The sequence below is a fragment of the Plutella xylostella genome, chromosome 20 (genome assembly GCF_932276165.1).
Source record: "Plutella xylostella chromosome 20, ilPluXylo3.1, whole genome shotgun sequence".
NCBI lineage: Eukaryota > Metazoa > Arthropoda > Insecta > Lepidoptera > Plutellidae > Plutella > Plutella xylostella.
The window spans coordinates 38,443-64,205 of record NC_064000.1 but is presented as its reverse complement, the minus strand read 5'-3'; the positions used below and the strand labels follow the sequence as shown (position 1 = coordinate 64,205).

General features: G+C 41.6%; 1 protein-coding gene across 1 annotated transcript in view; it reads left to right on the top strand.

Annotated features, from left to right (window-relative positions):
- LOC105394372 (prolow-density lipoprotein receptor-related protein 1) overlaps positions 1-25,763 on the top strand; it is an 88,084-nt gene that overhangs the window by 60,355 nt on the left and 1,966 nt on the right. Inside the window, exons 70-82 of the mRNA XM_048628051.1 lie at positions 3,771-3,866; positions 4,186-4,264; positions 4,629-4,690; positions 4,915-5,023; positions 5,396-5,519; positions 5,881-6,083; positions 6,235-6,533; positions 9,299-9,490; positions 9,899-10,023; positions 10,979-11,230; positions 11,569-11,868; positions 12,391-12,496; positions 15,634-16,003. Coding sequence (XP_048484008.1) covers positions 3,771-3,866; positions 4,186-4,264; positions 4,629-4,690; positions 4,915-5,023; positions 5,396-5,519; positions 5,881-6,083; positions 6,235-6,533; positions 9,299-9,490; positions 9,899-10,023; positions 10,979-11,230; positions 11,569-11,868; positions 12,391-12,496; positions 15,634-16,003 — 2,317 coding nt within the window. The remainder of the gene's footprint in view (positions 1-3,770; positions 3,867-4,185; positions 4,265-4,628; positions 4,691-4,914; positions 5,024-5,395; positions 5,520-5,880; positions 6,084-6,234; positions 6,534-9,298; positions 9,491-9,898; positions 10,024-10,978; positions 11,231-11,568; positions 11,869-12,390; positions 12,497-15,633; positions 16,004-25,763) is intronic.

The window sequence follows — 25,763 nt, the reverse complement described above, 5'->3', positions numbered from 1 at the left end:
GAAGGACCATAAAGATGTACGGTTCTCTTGTTAGCTCCGCACGGTCTTTAGTTGATAGGGTCTTGATGTAAACCAAACTTGATTCTTGATAGATTTATTAACTTTCACGCTAGCGTGTTGATATGAGTACTGAGTTGAATTACAATAAAGTAAGTAAACGCTGACGCGGCAAACATGTACGGTCGGTTCCGTACAGTTGCGTTAAAGTCAATGATCGTGTAATTTGTACCTCACCTGATATCTCTTTTTGTAGTGCTGACCTTGCACTGGATTTTGACTGGAATGTGAGTAACGAATCTTTGGGTAGCGATCATCTTATAATCTCCATGAAAACGTTAGATACAACTCCAAACAATCCCGAACTCAGAAGAAATATAAAAAAAGCAAACTGGGTCGAGTATACACAACATATCCAATCAGCATGTGAGGATCTAGAATTAGTAGCCGATTTACAAAGTAAATACAATCAACTCTTACATGTAATTGAAGATAGTGCTAATATAAATATCCCGTTTGTTAAGTATAGTCCTAATCCTAACAAATTCAGGCCGAAACCTTGGTGGAATCCTGAACTGTCCAAAGCAGTTGCAGAGAGAAGGCTAGCTTTAAAATATTTTAGGAAAGCTCGCACTGTTGAAAATTATATGATATACAAAGAAAAGATTATTGCTGCTCGTAAATTAATAAAACAGATGAAGGGAAACGCTTGGCGGAGCTTTTGTGACAGTATCGATTCTAATATGTCAGTGCGTGAGGTTTGGAGGAAACTCAGATGGCTTAAAGGATACCGTAGTCCTAAAGAATATTTACAAGAGAGCGCAGCCATTCCTTTTTTAACCGAACTTGCACCAGACAGTGTCTCCTTACATCCAGGTCAGATTACTTATCATGATCCCAACTCTCTGCAACCTTTCACCTTGTCAGAATTAAACGTGATTCTTAAAAGGACGGATACTTCGACCGGTGTAGATAACATTACATATTCCATGATTACCCATTTGCCAAATAACGCGAAGGAAATCCAAATACCCTAAAATATCGGCCTATCTCAATGATCAACTGCCTATGTAAAACTTTTAATTTAATGATTACACGTCGCTTAGAATATTACTTTGAAAGAAATAAACTCTTCAATCCCAGTACTCTAGGTTTCCGTCGCGGACTTTCTTGTCAAGATAATTTAAGCAGATTTATACCTAGTAGACACAGAGACTGCTTTTATAAACAGGCAATACGTTATGTGTGCCTATGGAGACATAAGTAATGCTTATAATAATGTAGCAATAGAACCTCTTATTTCATCGCTTATAGAATTAGGTGTCGATACTTTACTATGCAGATATATCAAGGAATTTCTTAAAGAACGCGAGTTGATTTATAGGCTTCGTGATGGTACAGAAATTAAAAGAATATGCAGACAGGGTTTGGCTCAAGGTGACCCTATGTCTCCAATCTTATTTAATATCGTCACAATTAAAATATGCAACACCCTTGTAAAAACAGTTAAGGTATCTCAATACGCGGATGATTTTGCCCTATATTGTATCAACGAAAATATTAATCTCTGTATTGAAACGATCCAGTCAAGCCTCAATATCTTTAAATCCATGTTAGATAAAATTGGTTTAGAGTTAGCACTCTCCAAAACAAAATTATGCATACTTACAAGAAGATATAGGATTCCTGAAATAATTGTTTAAGTGGATGACATCCACATAGAAGTTCTCAATTGTGTCAAGTTCTTGGGTATTTGGGTGGATAGTCGTCTAAATTGGACCAGGCAAATCACGGAAATCGCTCAAAAATGTACAGCCTACGTCAATATTCTCAGTGCGCTAAGTGGAGCTAAATGGGGCGTACACCCGGTCCAGCTTAGACGACTATATATCGCTCTAGTACGCTCTAGACTTGATTATGGAAGTACGATGTATGGTAATGCCAGCCCGCGTCTCTTAAATAAGTTAGATGTGGTTCAAAATCAATGTCTTCGTTTTTGCGGAGGATTCATAAAAGATACTCCCATTTTCACAATGGAGAGTGAACTGTGTATACCGCATCTAAAATATAGAAGAGCATATCTTAGTGATAAATATTTCCTGAAGCTTTCCGCAAGAAAATGTGATTATTGTTTTTATTTCCACACCATAAAGGTTGACTGGAAGAAATCGCGTTTAGGCGATAAGTCCGCCTTTGTATATATATACTTGTATTGTTCTTTCTTGTACATGTTAACTTTTACTTTAAACTGTGTAATTTGTGTATACATACAATAAAGTGTTTAAATAAATAAATAAAATTATCTTACAAAACAATTAGAACGCTTAGATAATATGTTAAAGGTAGGCCTAAAGTACTGGCGTAAAAATCAGTTTCCATTGTTATTGGAAAGTTTCAGAAAATATTCTAACCTGCCTATGTCAAAATTCGAAATTCTGCCCCAATTCGAGCTTCCTTTCCCTGATAAAACACTTCCCTGGGACCAAATTATTATGACAAAAATTCACACTATTGACGAACCTAAAGCTAAATTATCAATACGAGATCTTAAACAACGTAGCGAAGAGGCTATTAACCAGTTGTATACAAATTTCTCTCACATATTCACCGACGGGTCTAAATAAACGGACGGTTCTAGTTGCGCATTCTACGATAAGGATGCCGATTTTGGGGCAAAGTTTCGTATTGAAAACTTTTGTATTCCTATTATGGGAGTGGAACTAGCAGCAATTAATGAAGCAGTTAATTATATGTGTTCAACAAATTATCAAAAGATTGTAATTTTTACAGACTCCAAGAGCAGTCTTCAACATTTGTTAAGGTGTATAAAAGGCGACATTATCGGTAGAAAAGAAGCTTACCTCGTTATTAAATGTATCGCAAGGTTGATACGTAATGGGGCTGAAGTTCGCTTACAGTGGGTTCCTTCCCATGTAGGTATTGCGGGAAACGAGACGGCTGACTCACTGTCGTCAGACGCTTTACGAAACGGTATTCCGCTTAATATACTACCACATTTTATGGATCATCTCCCACTGATTAAAAAGAACAACCATAGTGAATTTAAAACATATTTCAATGAATGTTCCAAAACTAAGGGAATTTGGTACAGAACCATTGTAAGCGAGCCTCCGCGCACACCTTGGTTTTCCACATCAAATATGAATAGAAAAGAGTTGGTTTTATGTTTCAGAATCAGAACATCTCATATGCCATTTAATAAATTTAGTTTTAACATGAAAAAAAGGGACAGTCCGAATTGTACTTTATGTGACAAGGAAGAGGATCTTGTTCACTTTGTTCTCGAGTGTAAAATTAACGAACAACCCCGACTTGATTTCTTACACGACACTCAGTGCACGGCCGGGGAGCTCCTCTTCCTCGTGCACGGCATCCTCAGCTCAAGCTTCACTCATGATCACAGTGGCCGGTTCCTTAGTTTTATCATTTACTCCCTAACCTTAAGACAAGATTATTATAAATCTGTAGGTTAAGTTCTACTCCCATAGTTGAACTACTAAGTACTATTTTTGTTAATTATTTAAGGATTGTTATTTTTTGTTAGTTTTTAAGCCGACTTAATCTTAGGATGTATGGCTTATAAAATAAATGAGATTATAAAAAAAAAAAAATCTCACACACGGCCATCCGACCCCAAGCTAGGCAGAGCCTGTGTTATGGGTGTCGGACAGCTGATATATCTACACAAATACATAGATAGATAGATACTAAATATAAATATCAGTATTAAACATAAATATCTGCACCTACAGGTGGGCGTCTCGGCATCAGGTCGAACCTGTGCGAGGAAGGCGAGAAGCTGTGCCCCGACGCGCGCTGCGTGCCCGAGGAGGGCTCCTGCGATGAAGGTACGTGGGGAATACATGGTGACAACCCTTACCTGGATTAGGGCTAGGGTTGTCACTGTAGTGAAAGAGAGGGACTTGCTTCTCAACCCTATGATTTAAATGTCTTCAATTTCTTAAATACGAGAAATCTAGCATTGTTAGAACTTTTCTTATTGGAGACGATTCTGAAGAATTTTCCCTATTAAACCTAATTTGGAATGTGATAAATGTGGTTTAAATACGTGGTTAGTGGAATTTCTATAGCATATAGTGTTTTTGTGTACAAGTAAAGAATATCTATTCTATTCTATAAAGTATGTATAATATTGGTGTGTTGCAGCGTGGGCGCGCGCGGCGTGCGACTGGCAGGCCTGCTCGCAGCTGTGTCTGCAGCGCCAGCACCACAACCACACCTGCAAGTGAGTTCATACACACATACATTATAATTATTAATACATAAGCATACGTAGGTATTTTGAACAAACTTAGTGGGACATTGTATTTTTAGTAGACTTCTACAATACGCCAGCTCAGTCGATTGCCGCTGCATGTAGAAGCAATGACATCAATTCATCATCATCAGCAATACATTGACCACTGCTGGACATAGGTTCTTTCTCAAGGAGCGGAACAGCACTGGATATCTACCTTTATAAAGTCGTCGGTCCAGTGAGCCAGAAGGTGCTTTCACTACGCTTGCATATCGGTGTATACCACCCCTCGAGGACTCGCTTGCAAATGTAATTAAGATTTATCTAAATTAGTGTGGTTTTCTCTGTGCAGATGTGCGAGCGGCTACCGACAACACAAGAGTGCGGACGGCAACGTCACCTGCGAGATACTCGGTGAGATATTACATATTGATAATGCAAATAAATGACTCTTTTTGTAGAATAGCGCCTTTTATAATTTTTTTATTGTTCTCTAAATCTCTTATTACTGATGAAACTGTAGGTATAGGTAATCTTGTACTCTTGATTACCCCAATACATCTTCCATTGCTTACTTTATGTCTGCAAGCGATTTCGTTGCCTATGTTGTTGGTGCTAAGGTGGATATTGTCCTGCAGGTCCGCAGCCCGAGCTGCTGGTGGCGAGCGAGACGGAGATACAGGTGTGGGCCATGTTCAAGAGAGAGACGGACGCCAGGACCATCTACAAACACAAGCCAGAAGACGGGTGAGCGCAGTAACACACTATATGTCTCATAATCACCTTGAAATGGTCCACAGAGAAATTTTATTATACAATTAATATATATTGAAAACTTGAAGCTACCGTAAATCAATAAAGGGGTTGAAAATATTTTGTCATCTGACTGTATTCTGTATGTGCACGGTAAACTGTAGGTATTCTGAAGGCCTAGTGATAGTTCTGCCATCAAATACTATATGCACACAATACTGCCGTAGTACTTTTAAAGTACCTATCGTCGTTCTAAAGTACTACTTTACAAATAATTACTCTGTAATGGTGCGACAAACTCGCATTAGGCTCAACCTCTTTTCCCCCGAATGTGTTCCTTCCTGCATCACTCATGTTCTCCGTCAGAGTGCGCATCTCGGCGGTGGCGGGCGGCGCGGCGGAGGGCGCAGCGCGCTACTGGTGGGCGGACCGCAAGCACGGACACATCTACGCCTTCACACCCGGCGCCGGCGCTGAACCTACCATCATTGTGAGTAAACTCTTTTTCCCGCCCTCACACATAGAAGAAAAGAAGAACGTAGTTGCGAGTTTATTCACAGGTTGTTATAATACTTCTGTGCCTTGTTTTTATCACGTCGGAGTCACCAGTTTTACATATATAGTTAGACAAGGATAAAATGTGATTTATTTGCAGAAGTTATAAACAGACATTCCGAAACTTAAGGAAGCTAAATGGCCTTTACTTTTTTAATACATAGTTAAGTACCTAATCCTTTGTGTATCTAAAATGTGTTTTTATGAATTTTACCTTAATGTAAAAATTATAGCAAATCGTCGTCCCTTCTTTACATCTAACACGTATTGACTTGTACCTATGTTGTGTGATGTAGGTACGCGACGCGGGCGCGGTGCGCGCGCTGCGCGTGGAGTGGGCGTCCCAGCGCCTGTACTGGGTGTCGCGCGGGGGCGCGGGGGCGGGGCCGGGGGGCGCGGGGGGCGTGTACAGCTGCGACCTGCGCGGCGCGCGTCGTCTCACGCACTACACGCACCACCTCGCGTACCCAGATGACTTAGTGCTGTTTAATGAGACTAGGTGAGTTGGTTTGTTGCTGTTTTGTTACTGTGGTGTTTTATATCTCAATCTCATCATATCGTAGCATAAAATCATGATGATTATTTATGTCTACGGAGCAGATAGGTACTTCAGAGTTTCTAATGACTAATGAATATTGTGCATTGTGCAGAGAGATGTTCTGGACGGACCTGGGCCCGCAGCCCGGCATCTACCGCGCGTCGCTGTCTGGCACGGGGGCGCGGCTGCTGGCTGCGCCGCCCCCAGGGGCCCCCGCGCCCCCCGCGCCCGCCCCCGCGCGCCGCCTGCGCCGCCCCGCCGCGCTCGCGCTCGACGCCCCCGCTAGGAGGCTGTACTTCTATGACGACTACTACGGGACCCTGGAGACGGTGCGGCTCGACGGCACACAGCGGGCGCTGCGGATCGTGGCCGGACGGGGGAACAACATCACGCATTATAATGTCACTGAAGGTCGGTACTAGCAGTTGATTACATTGTAGTATGGTAGTATCTGCAAATTGGCTAGTTGTTAGAATGAACTGCAACATACGCATATAGTGCTGCGCTAGCATTAATATATGTATATAAGCACCGCACATATTTAATAAAAGACTTCTTCTTTTACAACCAACATCAATCGATATTTTAATACGTTCCTGCGCACAACTTCTCACATGGCGATCCTGCCAGGCCGGCGCTGCTGGTAGCGGCGCCGGTCGGCCCACGAAGATGATCAACATCGGCCGACAGACCAGAACCAGCACACCAACACCAACACCTGCAGTACCAGTGCCAAGAATAAACACCAGCAGCACCAAGGCAACCAACCTCGGTGAATGACATGAAGAAAACATGTACAAGTGAGTCCAGAAAATACGAAGAAATACTGCGACCGGACGAGGAGTCAGGGCTATCCCGGCTCGAACAGGTCAGGGCTATCCCGGCCATCGAAGCGGACCAGGGTTATCCCGGCCAACTCAAGAAGATGACCAACCACGTGCGTCTTCGTGCAATCATCAGTGTCATCGTGCGTCACGTCCGCCCAGCCGTCATCATTATATTGTTACTGTGAGTCAAATTAATTAATTCAGGAAGGATTAGAATTATAGATTTTGATTTTGATAAAATATTTTTTTAACAAGGGTTTAATCTCGCTTTTAAGTAATTGTAATATCTAGTGTCACAAATCACGTTTTCATTTTTTTTTTCTTCTAAAACATAAACCATTTGAATATGTATTCTAAAAATAGCATACAAGTTAGGTATCGCTAATAAATATGTAATGCATTCAGAGTTGAATGACTGCAGAAAGTTTCTAGGTCAAGTTAGTAAAACCAACTACCTAATGACAATTGAGTAGATATTTTCAGTAAATGAATTAATAAGTAAATGATATTTTTTGTTGTGAATTAGAAAGTTTTAACGATCGGTACATTGGTAAAATATATAATAAGGAGTTAAGGAGTTCAGATTGGAGGCCATTGCTTTAAATTGTAGCGGCTCTATTTTATATTATACAGGTGCACAAAATAGGTGGCCTGATATGCCAATAAGTAGGGTGACCATGCCCACAAAGTAGATTAAGGGTGTAGAGATACAGCCCTAGGAGAATTATGTTCTTGATCATAGTGTTTGGACTATCGTGCCCTCAGTGAAAGACATAATAATATTAATTAGTAGTAAGGCATTAATGTGAATAGTATACAAGATTAGAATGCATGATTGAGGACACAAAGGTTAAGGAGTTTTGACTAGCAAATGGTTTCATCACCCAAATGTTACGATAGTTCTCACTTCCCAGAGTTCAGAATGTCAGTAATCAGAGTGATGACTGAGAGCTACAGGATGCTCATTATGGGTTAAAAACCAAAAGTGTAAATGTGTATGAATGGGGAAAATATACCGATACCACGATAGGAATGATCAAGTAAATTGCGTTGAAATTGTAGTAGGTATTTGATTTTGTATTTAGATATTTTTTTAATTAACGTGACACTAGTTAGATATGAACTATTTTCAAGTAAATAAATTAATGAGTAAAATTAAATGTGAAAGGATGACTATAGAACAGTTATAACAAGCCTAGGAAATGAATCACTCTGTACATGTCATGTCATATTATGTAACTAATAGTTTGTCATATAGGTACTTACGTACATTATAATATGTTGTGTTGTGTTGTTATTATGATAAGAGTTTATTTTAGATTATAAATGGTATAGATAGAGATAAATAAATAAGTTAAAAGGTATAAAAGTAAAAGGTATTTTGGTTACACATATTTAGATGCGATTATATTTGTTTCAGAAATGTATCAGTAATTTATTAATTTTTTATCGAACTATAGGTGTTTTCAAAAATTTCATGTATAAATTGTGACATTTTATTTTACAGAAATTTTCATGTTCATTTTTTAGTTGTAAAATATGTGTGTGTAACTTGTAACTATTTCATTCAAAATTAAATTTAAAGACAGGTAAATAGCAATTATCCAGGTCATTATTTTATTCAAGAATCTGTTAAAAGAATACAGCAATCTAACACTAGGAAACTTGTCAGCATTTTACAATAGCTCTGCCTTGCACTTTTATTTATAACAATGCATTTAGGTAGAGTTGAATATCACAATATTGTAATTGCAAGTACTATCATAACTTATAGGTTTGAAAAATAATTTCTTAAATTAAATTATTTTTCTTTCGCTACCCCGAGGGTGAAGGAAGTAAAAGGGGAGGTGTAGTATGGTAGTATCTGCAAATTGGCTAGTTGTTAGAATGAACTGCAACATACGCATATAGTGCTGCGCTAGCATTAATATATGTATATAAGCACCGCACATATTTAATAAAAGACTTCTTCTTTTACAACCAACATCAATCGATATTTTAATACGTTCCTGCGCACAACTTCTCACAACATCTCATTTATCTGCATGCTCTTCACAACAGTTTCAAAAATGGTTAAGTATAGGAACCCAAAAGGGGTGTGACTCAGGAGGTCATAAGAACTTCTCTATAACTTTTGGAAATCTGTGAAAATCTGTATTTTTTTTCCATTTTTACAATAAAATGAAAACCAATCAAACTCCAAATAACACAATATAAACCTAAATAAACGCATCTATCTGTATAATTATTACATATTATGCACCCCGCCTTGTATACTTATGGTGAGTTATGTATGTACCTAATTTCGCTAAGTAAGCCATGATAATGCTAACTATTCCCCTGCTACAGCGGGAGCAGCATCACCTGGTCTCCCGCACGGCTGCGCGCGGCTGGCGGTGTGGGGCGAGCGCGTGCTGTGCGCACACGCGCACGGGCTGCTCGCGACGGACAAGCGCCGCCGCGGGGCGCCGCTGCAGGCCACGGGGGCGCCCCTGCACCTCGTCGACATACATATTATGCACCCTGCCTTGTATACTTATGGTGAGTCCTACTGTATGAAGTCCCAACATAATGCCTACCCACTCGGAGTAGGTTTTGTGACGTGGTAGTAATTATATTCAAACAAAATGGCATCTCTTCGGGGTTCACAAAACTTGCTTGCTACTGGGCTTTTATATGAGCACTACATGGCACACTTTACCTGCTTTTAAGCCTAGCTGGCATTGGCTAGCATTAGCTGAAATGACTAAGTGGTCCTGAAGGATCGTGGCTTTCACTGACTACATTTTTCATGGAGAAATCTACATGTTTTGCTGAAGTTTCATTGCTGTGACCTTCATCACGGGTTAATTCAAGGCTATAATCGCGAGAAAAGGTGCCCATTTAATTCCATACGTAACCGTGTACAATTCACAGCCGTACAATGTTATTATGTGTATGCCCCTACAGAGAGCAACCCGTGCCTGGCGGAGCGGCGCTGCGCGGGGGGCGCCGTGTGCGTGCCGTCCAGCGACAACGTGGACCACGCCACCTGCCTGTGCCCCGACCAGCGCCGCGCCAAGACCAGCGAGGACGTGAGTACACACACACACACACACACACACACACACACACACAGACACACACACACACACACAAACACACACAGCGACAACGTGGACCACGCCACCTGCCTGTGCCCCGACCAGCGCCGCGCCAAGACCAGCGAGGACGTGAGTACACACACACACACACACACACACACACACACACACACAAACACACACAGCGACAACGTGGACCACGCCACCTGCCTGTGCCCCGACCAGCGCCGCGCCAAGACCAGCGAGAACGTGAGTACACACACACACACACACACACACACACACACACACACACACACACACACACACACACACACACACACACACACACACACACACACACACACACACACACACACACACACACACACACACACACACACACACACACACACACACACACACACACACACAAACACACACAGCGACAACGTGGACCACGCCACCTGCCTGTGCCCCGACCAGCGCCGCGCCAAGACCAGCGAGGACGTGAGTACACACACACACACACACACACACACACACACACACACACACACACACAAACACACACAGCGACAACGTGGACCACGCCACCTGCCTGTGCCCCGACCAGCGCCGCGCCAAGACCAGCGAGAACGTGAGTACACACACACACACACACACACACACACACACACACACACACACACACACACACACACACACACACACACACACACACACACACACACACACACACACACACACACACACACAGCGACAACGTGGACCACGCCGCCTGCCTGTGCCCCGACCAGCGCCGCGCCAAGACCAGCGAGGACGTGAGTGAAGCTGTAGAATATAAGATTCAAACAACTGATATACACACAGAAATACCGGACGGGACCTATCAAAGCCTTATTTCCTACATGTAATCAGCAGTTTAATTTGATTATCTTCTTTATTAATCGTGCCTCCCCCCCAGGGCTCGGTGCGCTGCGTGTCTCCCAGCTCCCCCGTCCCCGCGGCCCCTCCCGCCCCCGCGGCCCCCGCGTGCCCGGCCTCGTGCGGGGGCGGCGCGTGCGTGGTGTCCGGCGGCGTGGTGTCGTGCCGCTGCCAGGAGCTGTACTCGGGCCCTCGCTGCGAGACCTACCGCTGTGCCGACTACTGCCGCCGCGGCCGCTGCGAGCTGGACGCCGCCGGGCCACGGGGGGCTGATGGGAAACTGCCGCTCAAGGTGAGGGGCTGTCACTATAGTATCTACCTGGTTTCATCTTCTAGTCTTGTTACTCTAATGTGGAGCTTAAGGTTACAGATATTCTTCACCGCGATTCTCTTTGAGCCGCCTAAGGCCCACGATGGTCTGATTTCCTCATTTCCGCTTCCACGGAGCTTCTCCAGCTCTGTACGGGTCTACCTGTCTCCTTCTGCTCGAAAGCTACTTGAGCATGGTTACAGACTGTAACTGTTAAAGCAGGACTGTAACTTACAGTCCTGTCTTCTCATTCTCATCTACCTGCTATTTACTAGTTCCTTGTCTTTTATGAGTATCTAACATGTATATTACCCGGACAGTGCATCTGCCCGGCGGGTCGGTGGGGCGCGCGCTGCGAGCTGTCCGCCCCCGCGCCCGCCCCCGCCCCCGCGCCCCCCGGCCCGCAGTGCGCGGGGGTGCGGTGCGAGAACGGCGGCGCGTGTCGTCAACAACACGACCTGGCGGAGTGTGTCTGCGCCCCCGGGTTCGTGGGCGCGCGCTGCGAGCAGTGCGTGGACGCGGCGCCCTGCCCCGCCGGGGGCGTGTGCCGGCGCAAGGCGGGGGGCATGGTCTGCGAGCCCCCCGCGACACAGTGCAGCGATGAGCTGTGCGGAGAACATGTACGTATATTTATGTATTGTACTCATGGTCACATTTTTAATATAATATAAGCCAGAAATTTTTGGTTTTTCTGATACTCACGACCCAGGTCAGTGAGAGGCGTGAGGGATATACTGGAGGAGCTTTCCTGAGTGTCATATTATAAACTTAGATCATAAAGTCTCTCTCTCTCCGGACGTATGTCCGGCGCAGTCTGCACAGTGAGTGAATGTCTTGAAGTTTTCGTTTTCTTCTGCATACGTATATTTGTGAGCATAACGTCAACTTTCATAGTTTTCTATCCAGGTATACTAGCCCCCTTATTCATAAAAAATTTAGAAGATGCTTTAGCTATTGAACTGTTTTGTCCATCTCTGTGGTCGCTTTAGCTATTGAACTGTTCTGTCACTCTCTGACAGAGAACAATTTGTTCTTTGACAGAGAGGGAAAAAACAGTTCAATAGCTAAAGCGTCCTCTACCTTTTTTATGAATAAGGGGGTAGGTCTATTGGTACAAGTGACTAAACCGTGGGTGTCCGCAGGGCACGTGCGTGTTGGTGAACTCGACGGCCGCCTGCTCCTGCGCGGCGGGCTGGGCCGGCGCGCGCTGCGACCTGCCTGACGCCACGCACGAGGCGCGGGGACACGGTGAGTCACACGCACACACACACACACACACACACACACACACACACACACACACACACACACACACACACACACACACACATAGGCCACTGCAGGATAATCACCGAGCTTGGCAGTTGGTTTAGACTTTTAGAGGTATTCAGCCTATCTCAGCTATTGCAACACCCAGGCTTGCTGCTCCAGTTTACTCGGGAGCTAGGCTGGCTGAGCAGAAATCAAGAGGATATGTACAAAGGTTCCACTCGAGAGAGCCACGTACAGGAACTTCACCCCCTACCAGAATAGAATAGGTATTCAGCTACTAACCGCTGTAGTATGTCGCATGCATTGACCAAATCAAAACATAATGTTTGTCGGCTATTCATATAAGTTTTTTTCCATTTTAAATAGGTACTTACCTAATATTGATATAGTAGGGTTTGCGTGATGTTACTACACCTACCTACCACACAAAAGATACAGTGAGACCGGCAGGTAAACTGATCATTATCAAGTACTGTGAAGGTTAAAATATCAAGTTATATTTTAATCACATATTTTTATTTTCCCTGTGTCCATTTTAAAGACGGATGATGCAAACAGTATATAAAAAGTGGACTGTAAAAATAAAATAATCAAAGGTGCGAAAAACATTGATAAATAAAATATGTAACGTAATATTTACAAGGTGGCATTTTATCCTTGTTCATCCGAAAGCACCTCGATATAACGGCCGATTTTAACTTATTTGAAACTGTCTACTAAATGTAACTAATCAGAAACGTAAACCTGCTATAGTTTTAAACTCAAAACCGGTTCCGATCTCAGCTGATGTTGAACTCACAAATGACAATTAGTGAAATGGAGACTATGTAACAAGTATATCTTGTTGAGTAATGGAGCAACTACTGTCTCGTCGGTATTGATTGACTGCACCGGCGCGGCGGCGGCGGCGGCGGCCGTGACCGCGACACAGATCTTCACTGCAGGCTATGTGGAGTTCCGGCAAGCGATAACGCACCTTGTGGACGTCACGTCTTTAGAACATTCACTACCTAAGTGCTAATACCTGTAAGGTTGACTTCATCTGGGTCATTTATGTAGATAGCATTGTATAGTAGCCGGCTCTACCATACAATCAATCGTTAGGGATGCCCAACTTTTATGATTGTAATTAAATTATAACTGGTACAGATGTAGTCTGCATCTTACTACATAATTGTAGTAAGATGTAGCATTGATAGTGATGTTGGGGAATCCACAGCCGCGGCCGCGGTTTCCTCGTGTCGCGGAGCGGGAAATACCATCACTCACCTTCCACCTCGTTATAGCAATATTTGACCACTATTACCTGTACGCTAAAATATACGTATCTTAAGGCGAAGGTCTTCTAGATGTACCTAAAACGTTAAATATCATAAAAATATTTTATACCAGAAGCTAGCAAGTTATGATTAGATGTAAATTCTACTGGAAGCCACAGTTAATTTACATATTTGTCGTCTGGTTTAAATATTATAGCAAATTAAGTCCGGAAAGGTCAATAAAACAATTAATTATCATAATCGTTTACCGCTGACGTCTCAAATCCCAAATCACCTATTGTGATTGAAATTGCAGGTTTTTTGCGTATGTGCCTTAAACTGTAGGTTGTAGCTGCTTCCTAAATGTCAGTCACTGCGAGTCGAGCCGGCCCGAGCAGCCGGTCGAGTGGCGCCGGGAAACAATACCGCATTTAATATTTTAATTAATTAATAATGACTCGGAGAAATTCCTGAAAGGACTAGTGTCATAGTTAGTGCTTGTTTAGTTTAGTGTATATTTAGTGCATTAGTGCAGCGATGCAGCCAAGACGCCGGCTAGCGAGGAGGCAGCGGAGAAGCGCCGGTATGGGCTGTTTATACTTATGTATACATACTTAGTATTGAATTATGTATATTTCTAGCCATGTTATAATAAAATTTAGTTTTAAAATTGAAGGCAACATCGTGTGCGAGGTCAACCAGTCTCTCGATCTTTGACCTCTACAGATGTGAGATGATCACTCATTGTTGACAATATTTCAAGTATACCTACTTAAACATATATTTTGTGCAAATAATGTTAGATACTATACTATGTAATGTGTACAAGTGGCAAGAATTAATGAGTTGCTGTATTAGGTGTTTGTTATCGGTCAAAGTTCTGACCTCTGGGCCACAAGCAAAATTACCCGCAAACAGTACTACAATTATGAAAGAAGGAGTGAAATTAGACCGTCTCTTGCGCTCACTGGAACACACCGACCCATTCACTCAGCGGGCGCGAGCAATATTTCGGATTCTAAATAGTTAATCAATAGGGAATGTGCATGTGATTCAAATAAAGTTAATTTTGTTATTATTTTTATTATATCAAAATAATTATGCCTCTATCTATTTTTTTTATCATTATTTTTTTGACCAATTAAATAATTTTTGAAAAGTTAAAAAAAATGTGGTGAAATCAAACTTTGGGCAAAAGGTATGGATAATATCAATCTCAGAATAATCTATGCCCATAGAACTGAGCGATCCGAGCCTATGACGTCACACGAAGCGCGCCCCAACGGGCGTTTAAACAGGTTGTGTCGGTTCTCTATAAGTACTTATTTAACTTTTTTTAAATACTTTTATATACTTTTTTGGCTAAGTATATTTTTTACTATTATAAAGCGATGTAAAGTATTGAAAAAATATATTTAAAAAAAAAACGTGCATATTCCCTATCATCTCTCATGGCACGCGGGCCACTGATAAATGCCCGGCGGGCCACATGCGGCCCGCGGGCCGCAGTTTGAGTATAGCTGACCTAGATGCTTAGGGAGCTGATTAGTGCAAGTGAACACGTTTAGGTACTTTCGAATTCAATTGGTTTTATATGCATGTGCAAATGCACGACACAAGTCAGATATCAAATATCAGGATGCATGCAACCTTCAGTATTGACCCAATGAAGTGTAAAAAATATAAGGAAAAGTCTGCAATATTTAGTTGATATGACTGCAAATATTATAGTTAGTATTGTTCATTATTATGGAAGGTATCAATCAACTCCCATATATTTTCCTAGCTGATCATCTTCTAATGATTATAATCAGGGTTCTATATCAATCTGAATTCTATATTATGTTTTTCCAGAGTTGTGCACCGCGGACCGGTGCCTGCACGGCGGGTCGTGCGTGCTGACGGCCCCCGCCGCCGGGGACGCGGGGGACGCGGGGGGCGCGGTGTGCGCGTGCGCGGGGGGCTGGGGCGGCGCGCGCTGCGCCCACTACGTGGGGCGCGACCACGCGTGCGACGCGGCCGCCTGCGCCGCGCCCACCATCTGCGTGTGGGCGCCGGGCGCGGGCGCGGGGCCGGGCGCGGCGCAGTGCGCGTGTCCCCTGGGCGCCCCCTGCGCGCCGCCCGCCCCCGCCGCCCACGCCGCGCTTTGGCTGGGCGCCGCCGCGCTGCTCGCCGTGCTGCTCGCGGTGGCAGCCGTCGTCTACCACATCTACAGGAAGAGTCGGTACGTGGAACTAAGTTTAGTCTATTTTGACGAGGAAGCGTTTACCATTGTAGATTTACCTAGGTGGGTCATTAAGTCAATCGTAGACACCGAGTCGATCGTAGACAAGTGCTTGTTTTAGCTCCCGTTGCGTTCACTAAATTGCCTACGTAATGTGAATTTAATGACTTCCTTGTAAAGGGGGGGGGGGTGCACTATGTAAATGTCAGGTAGTTAGAGGTGAAAAGACGGGTGTACGTTAAGATGGTTTATTGAGAACTAAAAATACATGGCAACCAAATGCAGTGACAAACAATGTGCTAAATTAACAGAAAATGCATAATTTAAGATCATATTGGTCAGTAGGTCGCACATGCCTGCATTAATGCATGCATAAGAGTTGTACTTTGTACATTCTCCCATCTCCAGAATAGAATATAGTAACTAAATTTATAATGCAACAATTATAAAAAAAGTTAACTATAGAAGTAAAATAATTAAACTAATATGAAGTAGTAAGTACTAATTGCCAAATACAACCTGATTAAAATAATAACTTAAAAGGAAGTTAAAAAGTCTTTAAATGCAATAAAAACAAGAAACTTCTAAAAATATGTCCGTAAAGGTAAATCACTTAAAATTATCTAAATTATTGTTCTAAATGTCTCTATATTATTAATTAGTCCAAATTGTTCATGTTTTGTCAAATTTTACTAGTCTTTTCATCATTGGTGACGTAGCTTGATCTACACTTAACACAGATTGACTCATAGCGCGACACTGATCCACATTAACACTTATTGCGTTGGGCCTCACTGCACTCATTTCAATGTCACGATTGTTTTGCTTTATTTGCCCTTTAATTTTACACATGTAACAACTAATCACTATAACTGCTACAACGCCGAAAGTCAGTACTCCGTAGATCATGATGTAGTGATGCAGATCATGCGATGAGACTGTAACTATTGCAGACTGCTCCTTCAACGTTTGAATGTCTTCGTTGATTTTGTCAAACTGTTTGTCGTGTACTTCCATTTGGAAATCCTGTGTCGGTATTGATGTGTTGATCACCTCGTTCAGAGGTGACATCTTCGGGACCTCAATTACAGAATTTTGCACTATCAATCTGCTATTTAATTCGTCATGTGCATAAATAGTGAAGTCATCGCCTTTGACAACGCAACCTTGATGTAATTTGATGAGTCCGTTGCCGAGTAAGCGTTTTGAAGTCATTGCTCCGGGGCAAATAATTCGTACTAAGCATTCTTTGCAGCACGCGTACAACCAAGTGTCACCGTCATGTAACTTGACCCATTTATCACTGCAATCAGCTGTTCGTTCCGTATTGCAGTACGTCACGCCTTTGTTTGTTTTTAAATTGATATTACATATTGAATTGGACACTTGCATATTATACTGTGGGTGATTAACCTTGCAAAAAATCTGTTGATCGTTTGGGATTAGACAACTCGAAATATCTTCTGCGTTCAGAGGGATGATTAATCCTTTCATTACATTAAATGCGACATACTCCGTAGCTGCATAAGTATTTAATACACTCTTTCCTTGATAATGTGGTAGAGTCACGACTCTATCAAGTTCATATTTGTCATGTGCCATCAGTGGGATTTTTATTTCCATAATAAGATAGTTCCTTGTCAATCGTACCTGTCCTCTCAGTAGTTTGTAAATATAAATAAAGTTATCCCTTACATCTGGTAAGGTTAAATCTGTAGGTACATGCTTTGATACGAAGCTAAGGTGCTCTTTTAACTGTTCTGGCGGTAAGAGGTGCACATCAACGTGACCTTGATACATATTTGTCAATGTATTTATTAAAAATTGTTGTATAGCTTTTAGGTTTGCAATAATGCGATCGGCTGTAGTACTCGCCGTTAACACGTAGTAGAGATGTTCGTAAAACACCTTTGATTCATTCATACGTAACTTGATATCCTCTATCTGTTTATAAATAAGTTTAAATTGTGTGTTCATTATCGCCTCGTTTCTTTTTATGATATTTTGCTGAGCTTCGAAAATAGTAGTTTGGTTTTTAATTAATTGTAATAGATGTTCATCGTTTTGACGGATCTTTCCGATATCTTCCTCATATTTATCTGCGAATCCTTGATCCAGAACCCCAAATAATACATTTGTGACCGAACCTACTGCATTGATTAGGCCTCTCTTTCGTCTTGTAATGTGATGAGATTGCAGAATGGAGTTGTAATACATTAACTCGTTCATATCGTGGTCTAATTGTCGGATAATTAATTCAGAGTGGGTGTCGTATTCTTGTTTGCGGGCGAAGTTTTTGATGTGCATTACGTAATTTTCTATGTCATTGATCCCTTGCCAATAGGTGCTCATATTATAGTATGTAACCAATTTCCAGTCATCTCTGATTAGTAGTAGTTCCGATATTTTGTCAAAGTATAGCATTTTGCTGGGTTGCAGTTCTGTGATTTGAAAGTAGGTAACATTTTCTTGCAATGTTGGTGTTATAATCATCATGAAAAACATAAATGCATAACAAAGTAAGCTTGCAACTGTTATTTTCTTTTTTGTACATCTCGTTCTTTGCTGTTTATTTTGCTGAGTAGTGTCATCTTCTTCCTCGGTGTCAGTGTCAGTGTCATTTGTCAGTAGTTTTGCCAACTTTGTGATAGGTCTTTTTAGGTATCCTCTTGCAGTTTTTAGCAAAACCACTCTTACGCGTTTGTCAGTTCCGGGAAAGGTTTCAACCACTCTCCCCATGCCCCACCTGCCAGCGGGCAGGTTCTCCTCTTTTATGCATACAATGTCATTTATCTGTAAGTCCTTTTGACTCGTCTTCCATTTGCTTCGTGATTGCAGCTGTGTAAGATATTCGTTCGACCATGTCTTCCAAAAGTCATTACTCATTTTCCTCACTAATTGCCACCTTTTCCTTATGTCAATTTGCTCAGTTTCCGGTTCCGCTACTGAGTGTATGGGTCCACCAATTAGAAAGTGCCCTGGTGTCAAGATGTCAAGTTCTGTGTCGGCCTCAGTCAACGTGCAAAGAGGTCTTGAGTTGAGACAAGCCTCTATTTGGCACAATAAAGTGGTAAACTCCTCGTATGTCAATTTTTGATTTCCGATGACTCGATACAAATGATACTTCATGCTTTTAACGGCAGCTTCCCAAAGGCCTCCTGCAGTTGGCCATGCGGGAGCATTGAAATGCCATGTCACGCCCATCTCGCTGATGTCTTTTAAAAATGTAGTGTCAATGCATTTTAAACAATCTTGGTATTGCTGTTTCAGGATCCTGTCTGCACCAATAAAGTTTGTTCCTTGATCGCTATAGCATGCCTCTGGTTTTCCTCTGCGGGCGCAAAAGCGTTTAAATGCAGCCAAGAATGAGGGTGTGTCAAGGTCGGTCACCATTTCGAGGTGTATTGCTTTTGTTGCTAGGCACACGAAGACTGCAATGTAACCCTTCAGTGTGCGTATTCCTCTGCCTTTGTTAGCCTTAACCTCTACGTGGCCTGTATAGTCAACGCCAGTATGGGTGAACGGCCTTGATATTGTCACGCGGGGTTTTGGCAGGTCTGCCATCAGCTGATTATTTTGTTGTGGGCTATATCGGCGGCACGTCACACAGCGATGAAGCTGACTCTTCACTGTTCTATGACCTGATAGTATCCAATACTTTCTGCGTAGGTATGTCAGTGTCAATCGGGGTCCGCCATGCAAAAGTACTTCGTGTGCTTGTTTGATAATCAGCTCTGTTAATCTGCTTTTGCTAGAAAGTATGATTGGTTTTTTCATGTCATCTGGCAATGCTGATTTCGTCAATCTTCCACCTAGCCGCAGTATTCCATTTTCATCTAAAAACGGATTTAAACTTAGTAGGGGGCTTCTCCTGCTAACGTTTTGCTTAGTTTTCAGTCTGGTTATGTCATCTCCAAATTCATGTAATTGCACATTTCTAATGATCGTATGTTATTATTTATTATTATTTATTTATCAAATTATTTTACAGAATTATTGATTACTTATATCATTGCATCACAAAAATCACAGAGATTTGTCCGTGATGAATCATTCTACGTAATTAGGTACTTAATAACTAATTATACTTATTTATATTTTATACAATACACAAACTTATTCAATATTACACATTAATTAAATAAGTACAATAGTGGGTAGTTTAATAATAAACCATCAGCCAAACATACAAGATAGTTGGTGCATATTCGAACAGTGTTAAGTTAAAGTAATGATATATAGTATGATTTTATTTTGTGCTTGATATTTTTCGGTGTAATTAGATTTCTAATATTTTGGTCCATTTTATTAATAAGTTTTGGCATTAAATACGCACAGTGCCGTTCGCCGTAAACATTGTTTGCTCTAATCATGCTATACTTGTTTTGTGTGACCTTTCGTGTATGTATAGGGTGAGATACTTTTTTCAGGTGGTCTAGACAGAAGAATTGTTCCTTGAGGAGGTTTACTTCTACTTTTTGGTAAATTGGTAAGACGTTACAATGTTTGAAGAGTTTTGGTGGGTTGTCATCATATTTAAGTTTAATCTGGGGCGAAACAATGAGTTTTAGTATGCGGTACTGCAAGTTAAGAATTTTGTCCAGGTATGTTTTATACGTTCTGCCGTAGCTGCTGAGGCCATATGACACAACAGAATCTACCATAGCGTTATACAGCGTGAGACGAACTGAAAATGGAATTCTATTTTTAACCACATACAGTTTAGCCAAGAATGCTCTCAGTTTGTTGCAGACACTTTCGATGTGCTTACTCCAGTTAAATCTATCATCTATAGTTAGACCCAAATAGGTATGAGCTTCAACCACTTCAATCAGGTCGCAGCAGGCATCACATACGTTCGGTGAGATGCTATGTAGGCATTTATGGGAATGGGCTTTGAGCTGAGATATAAGGTCTCCTTTGAGATACGGAGACTTTATATGCATAAGCTTAGTCTTTCTCGCGTTGAGCACCAGTCCTGAGTCATGACACCACCTGCATAGGTTGTCGAAGTCATCTTGCAGCATACTCAGAGCAGAATCCACATCGTCATTGGCTAGGATTAGGCAGGTGTCATCTGCGAACTGATACACGTTACTATGTGTCATACACAGGCCCATGTCGTTTACGTAGGTCAAAAAGTGTAAGGGACCAAGGACCGATCCTTGAGCAGTACCTACGCTGACGTTTTTTATGTCACTCAGACTCTCGTTGATTTTGACGCAAGACTTACGTGCTTGTAAGTAGCTTTTGCACCACTCAAGCAGGCTACCTCTAATACCATTGGAACTTAATTTTTCTACAAGTTTAGCATGATTTAGTGTATCAAAAGCGCGCGAGAAATCGATGAATAGGGCAAGTACATGTTTTTTATTATTGAGGTAAGAGTTGACATCATCTGTGAAATTGGATAGTAGTGCAGTCGTACTTTTCCCAGGTTGGAATCCAAATTGTTTCGATGATATAATATTATTTATTTTATAGAATGAGTGTATTTGGTCACTGATTACTTTTTCAACAATTTTATTAATAGTGGATAAAAGTGTTATCGGGCGATAATCGGCAGGGTTGTCTTTTTTGCCTTTCTTAAAGACAGGTCTTATGCAGCCTATTTTCAGCCCATCAGGATACTCACCTGCAGCGACTGATGTATTAATCAAATTTACAATAGCTTTTGTGATATTATTCGCTATCCTTTTGATGTCAATTGTTTTGATCCCATCAATGCCTGGGGCTTTAAAATTATTTAAGCTCTTTATTATCTTAATTACCTCACTAGCTGTAGTTTTTTGAAAGCGCATACTAACATCCACCGGTTGAATATCTAGATTACACAATTCTAATTTACAGTTAGGCAATATATCAGTGACAGATTTCTCAAATTCAGAAGCAAATAAATCAGCTATTCCTTTGGGGTTAAGATCCTGTAAGGCGAATGCATTCAATATTGAATCATCAATCGACTGCCGCACTCGTCCACAGATCTGGTTAACAATTTGCCAGAGGGTTCGGGGGTTACCGTAATTCTCTTTGATTTTATTTTTGTAATAATTATTTCTGGCAAACTGTATCACCTTATTTGCTTTATTCCGTACGGTATTGTACTGCAGTCTAAGCACGGCATTGCTCTGATCGTGTCTCCATTGTTGGAAAAGCATCTCACGTTTCTCGCACAGTTTCACTACATTTTTATTTATCCACGGCTGTCGGTATCTGGAATTTGATTTTTTATTTTGAGTTTTTAAAGATTTACTATACACGTATTCAAATTTACTTTTAATATATTGATAAATATCATGTGGATTGGTCATACTATCTGTACATGAGAAATCAATCGCATCAAGTTCCTTACACAATGTGTATATAAAGTGTGTGTGTGTATGTAAAGCGTTCGTCAACTCAGCTGATGTGAGGTATGCCGGTTTGTTTGTCCTTGATATTTTGCTTCTTAGAATCCACGCTACGATTCGCGTAACATGACTCAACTTACTATGGCGATATAGTAGCTCGAGTACAATGTCAGACGGCTGCAGTTTTGCTGAATTGACTTGTTTATTTTTAGCTTCCATTTGTATGTTATTGTCAACAGCTGATGTTACGATCGGAGTTTGCAGTTGTAGTTCGGGGTTTTTTATCCATTGTGGACCTTCCCACCAGAGAGAATGATGCTGCAACTGAGCTGGTGTTAGACCTCTCGTTGCACAATCGACAGCATTTTCTTCCGACTTCACGTAGCGCCACGACGATGCAGGTATGGCGGAAGTAACTTGTTTTACTCTATTCGCTACGAAACTTTTCCACTTTTTGGGGTCGCCTTGTAGCCATCCTAGGACGATCATTGAGTCGGTCCAGGCATGCACAGTGATGTTATGGCTATGGCAATCAATGTTTTCCAATGCTTTTGTCATGAGCTGCGCCAAAAGAACAGTTGCACATAGTTCCAGGCGCGGTAACGTGATAGTTTTATTTAGTGGTGCAAGTTTTGATTTTGCTACTAGCAATCGGACTATTGTATCCCCATTGTCTGTCAGAGATGTTTTTGAGGATGCATTGAACACTACTCTGAGTTTTGTAGTAGTAGAGTCGGGTTTTACTACCCCATGATGCGGCAAAAAACATTCGATGTCCGATTGGCTTGTGCTCTTTTTCATATGTTCCAAATCAATATATTCCTGCATAAATTTCTTGTAACTGTCAGATAATTCGGTGTCATTACTAAGCTTCTTTTCCAGGCGATGGAACTGGGCCAGTGCTTTTCCCTTTGATTCTCCTAACTTTTCTTTGTAATCGGCCACCATGGGTAGCTGTACTTCATACTGTCCATTCTGTAAACGTCTGGTAGTGCTGACGTAAAGGTCCTCACAGTATTGCTCTTGAGATGTCATATTTTTGGCTTCAGTAATTTCCTCCATTTCCCAATATTTTTTGATGTCATCTGTATTATTTGTAATGACGTGGCAGTTGTAAGTTCTGCCCGTACCGCTTCCAAAATCCATCCTAATTTTGTCTGCTGTGCACAAGGTTGTAAATCTGTGCCTGTCAGCAATCCTCCCATTATGATTTGAGAATGCACACTAGCGTCTAGTAAAATGTCAATTGATCGTGAAATATTGTAATCTGGGTCAGCAAGTGTCAGATGTTCGATATGCGACCAATTCTTCTTCTCAAAAGTTACGTTAGGCAAGTTGCTTACTACGCGCGACATGACTAATGCATCTGTTTCAAATGTAAAGTCGTTGTGCCGGGACATGCATGTAAGGTTTACTTTTCCTCGGCTTTTGTTTGTCACGGAACCCACTCCTGCTATGCACGCGTTGTATTGAGTCCTTTGCAATCCTAATTTTTGGGCCGCCGACTCGGTAATCAGAGTAACTTGAGAGCCGGGGTCAATAAATGCTCGAAGTGTCATGTAGGTACCATCCGTGGCCTTCACTTTTAACAGGGCTGTTGCTAACATGATTTCGTCATCGCTTCCTATAGCATAATGTACATTACGTTTTTGATGGTTTCCCGGTGTAAATGGTGCTGATGTTGGTGTCATTTTAGTTGCAGTGGATGTCGTTGGTTTCATAGAAAAGGCCTTGTGCAGCAACGTATTATGTGCAGCGTTGCATTCGCGACATCGTTTTTCTGACTTGCAGTAATTTTTAGAGTGATAATACAAGCAGTTTTTACATATGTTAAATTGGGCCATATGTTTTAATTGAACATCAGGTGACACACTTAAGAATTTGGTGCATTTGAATAAATCGTGGTCTTGGCGACAAAAGGAACATGATGACTTTTGTTCTTGAATATGCATTGCGTTATTGTACGATGGCTTGGAAAAATTGGTTCTGTATTCCCGATGGTAATTTGGTTGGTTGTCATTAAATGGTCTATGCAGTGTCATGTTGTCAGGTTTTTTCTTTGTCACGGGCTCCAGGGCGGTAAATTTTCCCTCTAGGAAATCCATAAACTCCTGAAGTTTCGCTAACTGACGCGGCGATTTTCTGTACTCCATGTAGTCGGTGTAAGTTTGCGTATCTAACTTTTCACACAAAATGTGCACTAATATCGGATCCCAATTCATAGTATCTACGCCTAGGTTATTAATGGCATGTATTACTTCCATAGAGGTGTCAAATAGCTTTTTGATTTCGAATGCAGATTGGGTTTTTACATTGGGCTGTCTCAGAAATAATTGTATTTGTTTGGTGAAAAGAAGTTGCAAATTATTGTAACGATGTGTCAGCAGATCCCAGCAGGCGTCATAATTCTCGGCACTAATGTGTAGATGCTGTACGATACGCTCCGCTTCTCCCTTCAGTTTGCACTTTAATATTTGCATTTTGTGGGACTTGCTCATGTTAGGGTTCTTGTGTATTGCTTCTGAGAACAAGTCCATAAATGTAGGCCACTGAGAATAATTCCCACTGAAAATAGGTATGTCAACTTTGGGTGCAGTTTGTTGCGAATGGTCAACAAAATTCAACTTCATGTTCAGTTGCTTTTTCATATCCTTAAATGATTTTTCATGCAGTAAATATTGATTGTTATAGGTATCATCCCTCCCCTCTAGAATGCTATCTATTTGCAAATGCAGGATGTCAATGGTATTCCAACGTCCTTTCAGAGATTTTATCTCGTCCTCTATCTCCCATTTCTCTACTAGATTGTCAAGATGTAAGCTGTCAATAAGACGGATTAAAGATCTAAAGTTGCTTCTCTGAGTCCTCATGAGCTCTAGAACTTTCTCGTCCTTTATTTGCAAAGTGTCAGTACCCTCTCCAGATGCTTCCATAAATATGTCAAATGTCACTTTCTTCTCCACAGGCGGGGGTGGCGGCGGTGTCAATGGTTTAGGTTTTAAAAGCTGAACGATTTCGTCCTTAATTTGCATAACAAAATCATAAATATTTTCTGTATAATATTGATGCGTTTTATCCTCTTCCTGCATCAAAAGCTGATGATTCTCTTCGAATGTACGCCAGAGCTCATCTATCCTTGAAGCTCTCGCCTGTCTATATTCAAGGGTCTTTCGTTCACGAGGATCCTTTTTTATGTTTCGCGACATCCTCTTGATGTCCTCCATGACGGCGGCTTGCTTCTCTAATAGACCTTCCATGTTGGTCGAATTAGGTATGCAATGAAATAGTTATAAAAGGAAAGATCTTACTTGAGTTTCTGCAACAACGCCAACTTATCTCCGAAGTAATGCACTGCAGTCCAATCACTTGCACGAAAATGTCAAAGTTTTATGTCAACAAATGTCACTGGA